This window comes from Panthera leo, chromosome C1, assembly GCF_018350215.1.
Source record: "Panthera leo isolate Ple1 chromosome C1, P.leo_Ple1_pat1.1, whole genome shotgun sequence".
NCBI classification, from domain to species: Eukaryota; Metazoa; Chordata; class Mammalia; order Carnivora; family Felidae; genus Panthera; species Panthera leo.
In genome coordinates this window covers 187,726,319-187,741,170 of record NC_056686.1, presented here as the reverse complement: position 1 = coordinate 187,741,170, position 14,852 = coordinate 187,726,319, and the positions used below count along the sequence as shown (strand labels likewise).

The 14,852-nt window shown below is 34.6% G+C and overlaps 1 protein-coding gene, 1 non-coding gene and 1 pseudogene across 25 annotated transcripts in view; 2 read left to right on the top strand and 1 right to left on the bottom strand.

Moving 5' to 3' along the window:
• CARF (calcium responsive transcription factor) overlaps positions 1-14,852 on the bottom strand; it is a 100,825-nt gene that overhangs the window by 64,198 nt on the left and 21,775 nt on the right. For all 24 annotated transcript variants that reach the window (XM_042949780.1, XM_042949787.1, XM_042949801.1 and 21 more), the window contains 5 exons: positions 13,482-13,602; positions 12,360-12,489; positions 11,006-11,090; positions 5,929-6,118; positions 1,225-1,345 (listed from right to left, as the gene is read on the bottom strand). In XM_042949780.1, coding sequence (XP_042805714.1) covers positions 1,225-1,345; positions 5,929-6,118; positions 11,006-11,090; positions 12,360-12,489; positions 13,482-13,602 — 647 coding nt within the window. The remainder of the gene's footprint in view (positions 1-1,224; positions 1,346-5,928; positions 6,119-11,005; positions 11,091-12,359; positions 12,490-13,481; positions 13,603-14,852) is intronic.
• Positions 5,309-5,381, top strand: TRNAK-UUU. The gene has a single exon. It is a non-coding gene; the product is annotated as a tRNA-Lys (tRNA).
• Positions 7,521-8,155, top strand: LOC122227911 (annotated as a pseudogene).

The window sequence follows — 14,852 nt, the reverse complement described above, 5'->3', positions numbered from 1 at the left end:
AACCTTTGCTCTAGCAATTTCATTTCAAGAAATTTATTCTACTGGTATTCTTGCACAAGTATACAAACAGGCATAATGTTATACTGCAGTTTTATATACAATAATAAAGAATACTTTTCAGAGCTTACATGTCCATCATCAGAGGACTAATTTTGTAAATGACAATTCATCCATAAATGTAATATTGTATGGCTACTGAAAGAATCATGAAACTAACATAATGGTATCTGTCAGTTGTATTTCAATTTTTAAAATAAATAAATAATGGGGTGCCTGGGTGGCTCGTCGGTTAAGTGTCCGACTTCGGCTTAGGTCATGATCTCACGGTCCATGAGTTCAAGCCCCACGTCGGGCTCTGTGCTGACAGCTCAGAGCCTGGAGCCTGCTTCCGATTCTGTGTCTCCCTCTCTCTCTGACCCTCCCCCGTTCATGCTCTGTCTCTCTGTGTCTCAAAAATAAATAAACAATGGGGTGCCTGGGTGGCTCAGTCAGTTGAGCGTCCGACTTCAACTCAGGTCACGATCTCGCGGTCCGTGAGTTCGAGCCCCGCGTCGGGCTCTGGGCTGATGGCTCAGAGCCTGGAGCCTGCTTCTGATTCTGTGTCTCCCTCTCTCTCTGCCCCTCCCCTGTTCATGCTCTTTCTCTCTCTGTCTCAAAAATAAATAAACGTTAAAAAAAAATTAAATAAATAAATAAACATTAAAAAAAAATTAAAATAAATAAATAAAAGGAAGGAATCAGTTCGTTTTTATGTACAAATATGGAGGCAGCTTTGAGACACACTGGGAATGAAATAACAAAAACAAAGCATAGAGTAGTATATGTCATTGCATCCACACTAGTATGAGGCAAAATAGTTGTGCAGTAAATAACCATAATAGGTATTCAGAATGGAAATAAAGCAATGTGAATTCACAGCAGGAAAGAATGTACACAACTACCTAACTTTAAGGAAAGAAAATATTATAAGTTTTACTAAGATTTCAACATTTTTGAGTGTAAAGGAGCATATATATGTATGCATATACACAGAATATCTTTGGAGGGTTACACAAGAAACTGTTAAGAGTTGTTGCCTTAAAAAGAGACATAGGGTTAAAGATAAAAGGAAACTTAGGTTTCACTGTGTACTTTTTGGCACTGTTTAAACTTAATAGAAATGTGTCTATTAGCTATTAAAAATTAAATATTTAAAAAAAGGAAATAAAAAAAAATAAAGCTTACCGGGCTGGACAAGTGGCTTTGTAGAGCTGACAAGACCTGCTTTCCTGTTCACTGATTTTTTTTAACTGGAAACCTTTTCTCCTTGGCCCATACTGACACTCCATTACCACAGCTCTACTCCCTGTAGGCCAAAACCAACTATTGATATTAATTGAAGTATCCATCTGTTCTGGACACTAGAATAAAAATAACTTAGTGGTGGCAATATCAAAATTTACACTTTCGATTATGCAACTTTAAGGAAAGAAAACATCAGTAAGTCTTACTAAGATGTATAAACATACAAATTTAAGAGTTTATTGTAATATTTACCAAATGTACATTATGGTAAAGAAATTTGATAATACCACATTTACTGAATGTTAACTGATATTTACATACATATAATTTTTAATAATAAAATTTGCCACCTTATAAGTAGAAATTAGTAAAAGGTACATTTGTTAGTAAATATTGTCATTTAAAGTTTTATTTCATTTTATAACTATTTATTTCCTTATTTCTATTTGTACTATTAGAATACAGTAGTCCCCCCTTATCTGCGGGGGATATGTTCCAAGACCCACAGTGAATGCCTGAAATGATGGACAGTACTAAACCCTATATAAACTATGCTTTTTCCTATACATATATGCCTATGATAAAGTTTAATTAATAACCTAAGGCACAGTAAGAGATTACAATAATAAAATAGAACAATTATAACAATATACTGTCATAAAAGTTATATGAATGGGGTTTCTCTCTCAAAATAATTTATTGTACTGTACTCACCCTTCTTCTTCTTGTGATGATGTGAGATGATAAAATGCCTATGTGATGAGATGCAGTGAGGTGAATGACGTAGGCATTGTGATGTAGCATTAGGCTACTACTGACCTTCTGACAAAACGTCAGGAGGATCATCTGCTTCCAGACTGAGGTTGAGAACAGGCAACTGAAACCTTGGAAAGTGAAACTGCGGATAAGGGGGGACTACAATAATGTAATAACCAGCCTATAATATGGCCCCCAATGATCCCTATTTTCCTAGTACTCATGTCCTTGTGTAATTCCCTCCCCTTGAGCATGGGCTAGACTTATTAACTTACTTCTAATGAACATGGCAGAAGTGACAAGATGCTATTTTTGATACTAGGTTATAAAAAGACTGTGACTTCCATCCTGGGTACTCTCTTGCTCTTGCTTGGATTGCTCTCTCTGGGCAAAATCAGCTGTCTGTGGTGAGGCAGCTCTGTGGAGACACCCATGTGGCAAGGAATAAGCCACATGAGCGAGCTTGAAAGCACATTCTGCCCCAGCCAAGTGGTGAGACGACTGCAGCTCCAACCAACACCTTAATAGCAAGCAGTCTTGTGACAGAACCTGAGGCAGAACTACCTTGCTAAGCAGCTCTTGGATTCCTGACCCAGAGGAACAATGAGATAAATGTTTGTTGTTTTCAGCCATCAGGTTTTGGGTAATTTGTTACATAGCAAAAGAATAAAAATAAGTGGATGTGAAAACTATAAAGTTTATGACTTTAAGTCAAATATCCAGTTCCATGTAGAGTATAGCAGAGCACAGAAAACTTTTCAAATTTAAAATAAAAAACACCAGTCATAAATAAAACTGTTGATAAAGCTGACATGAATTAAAAATTAAAATTTTTTAATTTAAAAGACACCATAAAGGTAAAAAAGTTTAAAAAACAGTATTTTACAACACATATAACAAAGAATATGCAGAATATAAAGAACTACAAATAAGCTTTAAAACTAAAGAACCAGGGGTGCCTGGGTGGCTCAGTCGGTTGAGCGTCCGACTTCGGCTCAGGTCATGATCTTGCTGTCAGTGAGTTTGAGCCCCACGTCGGGCTCTGTGCTGACAGCTCAGAGCCTAGAGCCTGTTTCAGATTCTGTGTCTCCCTCTCTCTCTGCCCTCCCCCACTCATGCTCTGTCTCTCTCTCTCTCTCTCTCTCTGTCAATAATACTAAAAAATTTTTAAAAAATAAAAATAAAGAACCAAACAGAATAATGGACAGACTATAAATAGGTAATTCAAAAAGAAAAAAATAAGATATTAAATGAACAAATAAAAAGATGTTCAACTTTATTACTAAATATGGAAATGCAAATTAAAGCAATAGTAAAATACCATCTCACACTCTTTGGATTGGCAAAAAAAAATTTTAACAATACTCTAAAATAACTGAACCCACTGATCAATCTTAACATCACAAAAAGGTGTTGCACATAGGTAGCAATAAGAAGTACACAGCACACCTATGAAGCATTTTTGTACAATACTTTAATGGAGATTAAATCCTCATTTAATCAAGCCTCTAGATCTAATAGTTCACTGGAAATAGAGGAGATTTAAAAAAAAAAAAACATGCTAAACTACATCACAGAGATGGGATCAGCAAAACTCAGAATATGGCAAACTCTACAGGACAAACTACCTGGGGGAAAAGAGAAAATAAATTTTTAGATGAAAAATTTAAGAGATAAATTAACACAAATGTGATCTGTGAACTCTGGAAGTGAATTTGAACAAACCTACGGGAAAAGAATTCTTAGATAAGTAAAGAAATGTGAACTTTGGACATTCTATGACACTAAGAAATTAGTTAATTCTTTTAAAGTGTTAATAATGTAACTTCACTTAACATATGCATGTGTATAAAGAGTCCTTATCTTTTAGAGATATATACTTTAGCATATAATATATACTTTAGTAATTACACATAAAACAATGGGGTATCTGGAATTTGCTGGAAAATCATCTTGGAGGTAGGAATGAAGAAGGGGGATATAAATGAGACAAGATTGACTGTATGCTAAGTGTTGTTGAAGCTAGATGATGACTACATGGAATCATGGGATTTCATATATTGTTATATATGTTATATATATCTATCTATACATATATATATCTATATATATGTGTGTATATATATGAGAAAATTTCCAGAATATATAAAGATTTTTAAAGTCCACAATGCTAAGTCATAAAGTGAATGAAGGAAAGGGAAATTTTCATACATTGTTGAAACAAGTAAAAATTGGTACAGGTCGTCATTCCCTCATGTACAATTCTGAAATAGAAAAAGTTCAGAAAACAAATTTTTTGGAACTCATTTGACTACAAAACCTGACCTGAATTTTACAAGGCTATTTATGTTCTTTTGTTTATCCTTCCCAGTGTGACTATCCATAAAGTATTACTGTGTTTGATTATGTGATAGTGTCTACAGAATACTTGCTAGGACTATTCTGTAATAGTATCATGCTACATTCCAAAAATTCTGAAATACATGTGGCCAAAAAATTTTAGAGAGGAGACTTGGACCTGTACAGCCACTTTAGAGAACAACTTGAAATAATCTTGTGAAGGGCATACTTTACAACTCAGCATCTCCACTTTAAAGCATACACCATTATCTTATTTCCATCTTCTCAACAGAAAATGTACACTGTCAAGATTTGACTACAGCATTCTTTGTAATATTGAAAACTTAGAAACATCTTAAATGATCATTAGTGGCATTATTTTTTATATTACTGGTGATATGCTGGAATGTTATATATTAGTTAAATTAAGATCTGTAAGTATCAATATGTACAGATTTCAAGAAATAAGGGTGGAAAAAAAATAAGTGTGAGTGAAAATTTATATAAGAATGTCTGTAGTTTACTATTTATGAATATTTAAAAGTATTCAAAACAATATAATATATTATTATAAAGACAAACATGTATGGCAAAGTATACAAATATAGACTGGAAAGATACATACCAAATTTATGTGGTGGTTGCCTGTGGAGAGTTAACATGGGGATAAGATCTAGGGAGGGGGGAAATGTTGCATTTCTTTTATAAGATAGTGATGAAACCTGGGCAGAAGAGGTTACATTTATCTCATCTTCTTCTAAGTATCTTTTTTTTTCCCTCAGAGGTCCAGGATGAGACTGCAACTCCTCCAGCTGACTCAGTATTCCCATAGTCCTGAAATAAATCACTTATTTTTATGTTCTTGGGAGTCTGACTAGTCCTAGGATAAATCTCTGGGAATTGTTTGAAACCCTACCACTTCAGGGGTACCTGGCTGGCTCAGTTGGTAGAGCATGTGACTTTTAATCTCGGGGTTGTAAGTTCGAGCCCTATGTTGGGTGTAAAGATGACTTAAAAATCTTAAAAGAAACAACCAAAACTCTACCACTTTAATACATACTAGCCTGGTATTTGAGAATACCATATGTAACACATCTGATGTTTGAGTATCCTAGTCTTAGAATTCTGTTTAGTAACTCCAGAATGCATACAAATTCTATGTAGTAAGTCCAGAGTTACATAAAATGAACACATATTTGTCCCACAAGACAAATCAAGAGAAAGAAGAGAATATCTGAATTTCATTAAAAAAAAAATTCAACAGATACACATATTTAAAATAATAAAATTGCTATGTTAATGTTTTTATTTTCTATTTATCAATACATCTAAAGAAAGCATTATTTATTCTAACATAATACAATTTTATAATAAAAATAATTGGTTATATTTGTTTTATTTTTAGTTTAATATGCATTTTCATCAATTAACATTCAGCTGTCATCCACCAAAGTGAAAAATTTGGTAGAAAACTTTTAGGAAAACCACATTTTCACAGTGTATCATGGGTGTTCTGAACCTTTAAAAAAATTTTCTTTTAAAAAGTACCTGCATTAACAAATGGGATTCCGTCATATGGAACATATTGAGATTTCCACATCAAGCGTGTAGCTGGCTTGGCTGGACTTGGAGATTGGCGGGTCCCCCAAACACTCTGAGTTTGCTGCTTGTGAAATGTTAGGACACTTTCTAATTCAGTCTCACTTACACAGTAGCCACGGTAAGAATCTCCAATTTTCTGCATATTATAGAAATTAAATAACAAAATTATTAGCAAATGTTTCACTGTACCAAAAATTTAATGAAGTGATTTTCCAAGATAAAAGACTCATCAGTTTTTTTTTTTTTTTTTAATTTTTTTTTTTCAACGTTTTTTATTTATTTTTGGGACAGAGAGAGACAGAGCATGAACGGGGGAGGGGCAGAGAGAGAGGGAGACACAGAATCGGAAACAGGCTCCAGGCTCCGAGCCATCAGCCCAGAGCCTGACGCGGGGCTCGAACTCACGGACCGCGAGATTATGACTTCAGCAGAAGTCGGACACCCAACCGACTGCGCCACCCAGGCACCCCAAGACTCATCAGTTTTTATTTTTATTTTTATTTTTTTTTAATGTTTATTTATTTTTGAGACAGAGAGAGACAGAGCATGAATGGGGGAGGGGCAGAGAGAGAGGGAGACACAGAATCGGAAGCAGGCTCCAGGCTCTGAGCCATCAGCCCAGAGCCTGACGCAGGGCTCGAACTCATGAACTGTGAGATCGTGACCTGAGCTGAAGTCGGACGCTCAACCGACTGAGCCACCCAGGTGCCCCAAGACTCATCAGTTTTTAAAACAGAATGTCATTCTCCTGTCAGATCAATGGTGTATTACAACCAGTGTATCTGATCTGATTTCAAGTAAATATTCTCCAAGTATTTGTTAGAGAATATTATTTCAAACTCATGGTCATACCATCAGTATCAAAATCTTGTTTGAGAGAAATAACAGTTAGGGAGGACAGCTTGAAGAATACATTATGTATCCATTCTTCCATATATTTAAATTTTACCCTTAGATCCAACCAGATCAACACAAACTAGCCATGAAGTACTGGCTCCCTGTGGAGCTTCTTTTATTGAAATTAATCTTGACATAACACAAATATTTTTGAAAATCTATGAAAATTGTGATGTATCTCCCATATTGAAATGATATCAAAGAATTTGCTCATTATATCAAGATTCTTTTTATGAAGATCCTTCTCTGAAAGAAAATCCTGTCTGAACCTAGAACCAAAAATAGTTAATGGTTTTATTTTATGGAAATCAACTTAATTACTTTTACCTAATGGACACAGAATTTAGTAACTAACTGGGTTTTCCCATTCTGAAATGTAGATGCTTATAGACAAGGGTGTGTGTGTGTGTGTGTGTGTGTGTGCGCGCGCATATGTATGCGTGTGTGTATGTGTGTATGTACAGTTCATTAAGATATACATTTCTTACTTCCATTTTATCGTTACATTCTTGTTTTTTATTCTTTTAATTTCTACCTTGCTAATATATTTTATGTATTTTTGTAGGCTGTCTTTATTCTTCCTAAAACAAGGAAGGTATAAGTAAATCGTGTAAATAAATTGATACTATCCACTCACAACCATGGGAGTATCCCTCAACAGAAGTAGAAGTTTTTTCTACACCAGTAGAGAAAATCTGTTAACTGTGATCTCTTACATAAAATGCATATATTCCATGAAATTGGCTCCATGAATATTTCCTCATTAAAGGGAATAAGAGCAACATTTTGCCTCATTGCATCTGAGAGTGCAAATTGGTTCACCAGCAGCTCTGCTGGAGCCACTGAGGAAATCTGGCCAGGGTTCTTGTTCTTGCTGTATCTGCTCAAACCAGCATGGTCTGATGTGTGAATACAGCCTCAACATGTGCCGCCAGTGTTTCTGTCAGTATGTGAAGGATACAGGCTTCATTAAGCTGGACTACGTGAACTTCCTTGAATGGGTCATCCAACATACCTACTTTAACTGCAGATATCCAAGATAACCTACCTTAATGCCAACTCATTGTACATAAAATTAAAATACTTCAATTGTGTTTTAATGTGACAAAAAAAATGGAGGGAATAAGAGCAGAGATATGGGACTAGGAATCTTGTTACTGTATTAGACTAACTATTTCACCCTACAGGAATACATTTAACAAGACGAAATTATCACAATACTGCTGTGGATGTACTTTGGGCCATAATAAGAAGAGATAATCTGAGGCCAGCAATACATTATCTCCAATTTCCCCTAAAAATAATAAAATGTGTAGACTTATAAATTTTTTTCTAGCCTAGATATATCTTCACCAAAATACTGACTACCAGTAAAAGTAGCAACTTGAAGTCCAGCTATGCCATTTTTTAAACAAATAAAATGAATAGAGTTCATAATATTGCCAAAAAAAAAAAAAAAAAAAGGGAAAATTCAGAATTAGTAGAATATAACCAGGCCTCTATCAGGAGATAAAATTTAATACAGTTTTGAAATTCATCCAACTACTACATTTTGGTGAAATCTAATAAATGCCCATAGAAAAACATTCTGTTGGGCAGTTTTAACCAGTTTCTTACAAGATGTATGACATTAGAGAAGCCACACACAATGTATCGTGGTTGTAAAACAAGGTGATTTGGCCACATAATTGCTAATGCTTTAATTTTTGTAGCATTCTGTTAAGCTTATAATAATGATTTTAAAAACTGTCATCAGGGGTGCCTGGGTGGCTCAGTCGGTTAAGTGTCCGACTTCAGCTCAGGTCATGATCTCATGGTTGTGAGTTCGAGCCCCGCGTCGGGCTCTGTGCTGACAGCTCAGAGCCTGAAGCCTGTTTCAGATTCTGTGTCTCCCTCTCTCTGACTCTCCCCCATTCATGCTCTGTCTCTCTGTCTCAAAAATAAATAAACGTTAAAAAAAATTTTTTTAATAAAAAATAAAAACTGTCATCAAAAACAATAATAGTTACTTTTGGAAACCAGTGAAAAAGTATGAGTAACAAAAGTGTGAGGGAAAAAAAAAATCTATCCATCTATACACATACACCTAAATATATATGACTTAGAAAATCAACAATAGTAAACATGTCCTAATCATTGCAATAGATCACATCATTATACTTGACTATTAGGATTTTTTTCTGGGAGTGCCTGGGTGGCTCAATCAGTTAAGCGTCCGACTTCGGCTCAGGTCATGATCTCACAGCTTGTCAGTTTGAGCCCCAAGTCAGGCTCTGTGCTGACAGCTCAGAGCCTGGAACCTACTTCGGATTCTGTGTCTCCCTCTCTCTCTGCCCCTCCCCTGTTTACTCTCTCTCTGTCAAAATAAATAAGCATTAGAAAATTAAAAAAAAAATTTTTCATTGGGATGGGGCGCCTGGATGGTTAAGCGGTAGGCTTCGGGTCAGGTCATGATCTTGAGGTTCATGAGTTCGATCCTCATATTGGGTTCTGTGCTGACAGCTTGGAGTCTGGAGCCTGCTTCAGATTTCTGTGTCTCCTTCTCTCTTTCTGCCCCTCCCCCACTCACTCTCTGTCTTTTTCTCTCAAAAATAAAATAAACATTAAAAAAAGTTAACAACAACAAAAAAGTAATTTTCTTGGGATGCCTGGTTGGCTCAGTTAGTTGGTTGAGCATCCAATCCTGATTTCAGCTCAGGTCAAGATGTCATGGTTTGTGAGATCAAGCCCCACACTGGGCTCTATGCTGATTATGCAGAGCCTGCTTGGGGTTCTCTCTCTCCCTCTCTCTCTCTGCCCTCCCCTGTTTGTGCCCTCTCTCTCTCTCTCAAAATAAACAAATAAACTTTAAAAAAAGATTTTTAAAAAAATAATGGTAATGATAAATACCAAAGAATTTAAAGAGATATATAAAAGCTAAAATAATCATTAGATTATTTAAAGAAAAGATATATAGAACTTGCACTGGGATTTGAAGAATGGTCACAAAGGTAAACAGAAGAAAAGAAAACACATTAGGAAATGGAAATAAAGACAAGTGAAGGCAGAGTTAAAGAAAGATTCTGAAGTGTCTGTACAAAGTAGGAAGAGTAGGCTAACAAGAATAAAACATGAGGTAGAGGAAAAGTAGTAAATAAAATAGGACAAGATAAGGTAATACCAGATAATGAAAAACCTTAAAAGTTATGTATAGTGGTAAATGATATGGAAAAAATAACACTGAACCTGTTGGGCAGTGAGAAAAAATAATGAAAGCAATATTTAAAGCCAGGTAGTTTTAGAAAACTAGACAGTGGGGACCAGAAATGGAAGAGTCAACGAGCTTAGAGGGAAGGCTGTTACTGTAATTGAGTTTGAAATAACAAAGATCTGTGGAAGAGGCAGCCCCAACTGCCTCACAAAAAGAAGAGAGAGGTTTTAAAGGAAAAACTGTGAGACTCAAGTGATTACTTGAATATGGGAAAGAAAGAAATTAGTCTAAAATACTGTGCTGGAATGTCTAAAGAAATGGTATTTGTCATTACAGGGACAAGGGATTTAGGAAGTACAGCTAGTTGTGATATGGTAATTTAAGTTTAGTATATGGTGAATTCGAAGTGAAACTCAAGTAAAGCTACAAGAAAGTAGCTGGAGATCTGAGACAAGAGCAAGGCAACAATTAAAGGACCAGTGATATATATTTGGAAATCATTTTTATAGAAGTGAGAGTCGGAAGTTAGTAAAGTTGATCAGCAGTTCAAAGGATAAAGTGTAGATAAATAAGGTCAAACAGTTTAACTTAAAGAATTTCCATTGAGAACATGAAAAGAAATAAATGCAAGCAAAGAAAGAGAAGGAATGGTCAAAAGATAAAAAGTAGAGAAACATGATAGTGAAGTTTATGAGACAAAGGAAAAGAGTTGCAAGAGAAGACATGATAGTGAAGCATGAAGGGATCTGTATGATCTCTGTTTCAACAGAGCTTAAAATCTCTAAGGAATAAAAGAATAGGTGAGATCAGAGTTAGCATACACATGAACAAAAATTACAGAACAGATAGTCTCCATTAGTTGGACTCAAAAGTGGACATTTGGGGATGCATTACAATCAATTTAGTGAATCTAGGTAAGGATTATCTTTAACTCACCTCACAGCTCCTAAGACGGCAAGCCCACATAGGTGTGTTAGAAGAAAGTGGCTGGAGAGGAGCCAGAAAGGGCTCTTCAAGCATTCTGGGAAAAGGGAGGAATATGCACATATATAAACACATATTGTAAGTTGCATTCACACAAACACACATGACATTCAACTGCTTTATCCCCTTAGCCAGTGTTAAAGACAATATATTGAGGTCATCAATAAGAAACTGTAGGGGTGCCTGGGTGACTCAGTCGGCTGGGTGTTGGACTCCTGATTTCTGCTCAGTTCATGGTATTTCAGCTCATGGGTTCAAGCTCTGCATCTGGCTCCACAGATGAATCCGCTTGGGATTCTCTCTCTACCCCTCCCCTGCTCATGCACGCTCTCTCAAAATAAATAATCTTAAAGATAAAAGAAAAGGAAAGAAAAGAAACTGTAATAATAGGAGCACCTGGCTGGCTCAGTTGGTAGTGCATGTGACTCTTGATCTCAGGGTCATGAGTTCGAGCCATACATTGGGTGTAGAGCTTGCTTGCTTACATACATACATATATACATAAATAAAATCTTTAAAAAATTGTAATAATAATGATAGAGTGATGGATGTATTAATTCTCTTTAAACATTACCATCTTATTAGCTGCTAAAGCAAAGGCCTAAGTTTCTTCTTCCAAATATCTGTAGTCCCAATAAATTTAAGTGGTTTATATACCTCCCTCAATGCTTACTTTGCTGTCTTCTCATTATATAATTTTTTTTTTCATTTACAAAAAAATGAATAAAACATCTTCACCTGATTTTTTAAGAGTTAACATGATATTATGTCAAGTTCTAAGACTAAATGTCATAAACATTGTGTTAATTTTTAATATTTTCATAAACAGTTAAAAGAATATAAATAATACAAAACCTATGTCTATATTTCCCTAAATTATTATAAACAATGTTAAGGCAAAAATAAAAGCTGAAATAGATATTAATAAGAAACATTTAAACACTTTACCACAGAGGAATTAAATGCATAAGAGATGATTTTAGGAACTAGAATGGATATTTCTTTCTTTTTTTTTTTTAATTCTAAAAACCCTATGAGTGTCAGATATTTTCAGATTGCTTCAAAAGATAACGGGCAAGTGTCACTGAGGAAAGGTAATACTTCAGACACTATAGCTTCTAGGATAGCCTCCTTGTTGCCAAGATGCCATTAAAATAATTAAAGATATTTGATAATTAGGTTAATGTTTATTCTATTTCCTGAATTTCTGATCTTTTCTATAGCCAGCCAGCTTTAGATGTGGTAATTTCAAAAAAGATCTCCATGATGAATTCAAAAGATGAACTTCTCTCTCCCACTGACTCACCTGGCCACGGTCTTTTTGGGCAATGTGAGGGATGCTTGTGGATGAAGAGTATAATTACTGGTATTGTCTGCTAGAACATCCACTCTTATGGTTGGTAAGTTTCTGTCACCGGGTTTCTCTTCAGAGACATCTTAACAGCAATAAAAAGAACAAAGCAACATCAATATCTTGAAGAAGACAATGACAAGGTAACTAATTAGAACTCATACATTTGAAATAGGAAAGGCAAGATGTGCTCTAAAGATAAAGATAACAAAACTTATAACGCTTTATTGAGAATTTCTCTAATAAACTTGTTTAGTTTCAAATTATAATACTGACTACTGAAATTTTATAATTAAGTTTTTGAAGCTTAAATTGAACAGCTAGGATATAAAAGTGGTAGAACTGTTATGTTGTTTCATAATGTAATGGGAAAATATAAAACTCATTTCTAAACCATGTTTATTTTTTTTCTGCAAACTTTCTTTTCTCTAAGTTTTAACTGTTAACAAAGACAAAGAATCATAACACTAAGGTAAAAATATCTACTCTAAATCATTAGCTATGAATGAACAATGAAACAGTGTAGCTATGGTGTTAGAAAAGAGAAAAGGAAGGGAAGCAAAAGAACTAACAGGGATATTACCAAATAGGTAAAGAATTAAAAAAAATGGGGAGCATGATTCTCCTTTCTGAATCTGAAGGAACAAAGAGGGAAACAGCAAAGAGGATGAAAAGAATAGTTAAACAAAAGAGTAATGAGTCACATGGCTAACAAAAGTATCGATAAAAATACAAAAGTAAAAATTTCTCCAGTAGCTATTAACATTATATTCTTGTTATTGTTGCTGTTATTATTACTGTTATTATAATTAAGAAGAATTTATTATGCTCACTGGTCATTTGGAAGGAAGCAAGAGTCAACCAGCTTCATAGAATTCCAAAATGAAATAGACAGCTAACCTAGACAGGGGTTGAAAAATGAACTTGAAATTTATTTGGGCTAAGAAACTTTTTCTAATTATTCAGTTCAAAATCTTACCCAAAGAGACCAATTAGCACTGACTTTCATGAGGTGATTTTCTGGAATATACATTTTTTAAAACATTCTAAAATCCCCTATATCCCAACATTACTTACCCTGAGGGCTATTTACATCCACAAGCTGCCCCTGAGGAATAATTACTTGTGCCATTCCTGTCTGGGTAGATGGAATTACATGCAGCACCTGTCCATTTTCTGATGGGCTAGGAACAATCATCTTGGAAGCATTAAAAAAAAAAATGAAATGCATAAGCCAGCAATGATTTGACAGAATTATTACTTAAATAAATTATTAAAGACATGCCTACCTCCATGGTGGTTACTATTTATTTCCCTCATTTTATACATGAAAACACTGAGGTACACAAAAATTTTTTTCCAAAGTCTTACACCTGATAAGTGGTAAAACCAAGTTTCAAAACAGGCAATTTAGCCATATGTCCTATGATCTTAACCACTTATGCTCTTAATTATTACACTTGGATGAGGTCTAATTACTTAGTAATATGAACAAGGCTCTGATTGGACTTAATATATTTACTTTTTTCTACTTACTGTATTATATCCCTATGTGTTTGAATTATTTGTGTGGTAATCATTTGTCACATGTAAAAACAGTACCTTGTTAGATGTCTAATTAAACAGAATTTATCTTTATATCTCTGAATTTATATATATATATCCTGTCTTGGCCCATGAGGAATACCATAGAATGCCCCAAAAGTCTGAAAATATAGGAAAAATCATAGATTTATTACTTTTTTCCTTCAATTTAACAATTGAATCCATTGTCTCAAATTTAGAGGTCAATGAAAAGGGTGTTTGAAGCAGAAGAAAAACACTTTACGCCTATCATCTGAACATAAAACTAATACATTATTTGAAAATAAGTTTATCCTATATTTCCAGACTTTTGGGACACCGTGTAAACTCTATTACCTAACACACCACTCTTCTATTGACATAGTGTTATTCTTTTACCCAAAGTCCACTAGCCTCAGTTCTCCCTAATACAAGTAACTCTTCATAATCATTACAACCCACTTTCCAAGACTGCCTTTTTGCTATATAAAACATGAAAACATTGCTGATGTCTGAGAGAGACTGTAGTCCTAATTTCAAGAGGGTCAATTGAAAAAATTTTAATTTGAGAAAAAATTAAATTGGAAAAAAAACTTCAACAAGGTAGAATGCTTTAAATATAGTCATAAACATTTCCCAGAAATTAAGAGTAGTAGTTGATTCCCTCTCCTAATGTTTATCATTTCTTGAGAGAAAAATATCTTGCCATACCTTTTACCAATTCATTATGAAAAAGCAATTGTAAAGTCTGATGATGATAATTGCTTTACATTTGTTGAGAGCATACAAAATGGCAGGACTTTACATGCCTTACCAGATTTAATCCTTATCACATGTATATGAAGTATATACATTTTATACTTGAGGAAATTGTCACAAGAGGTT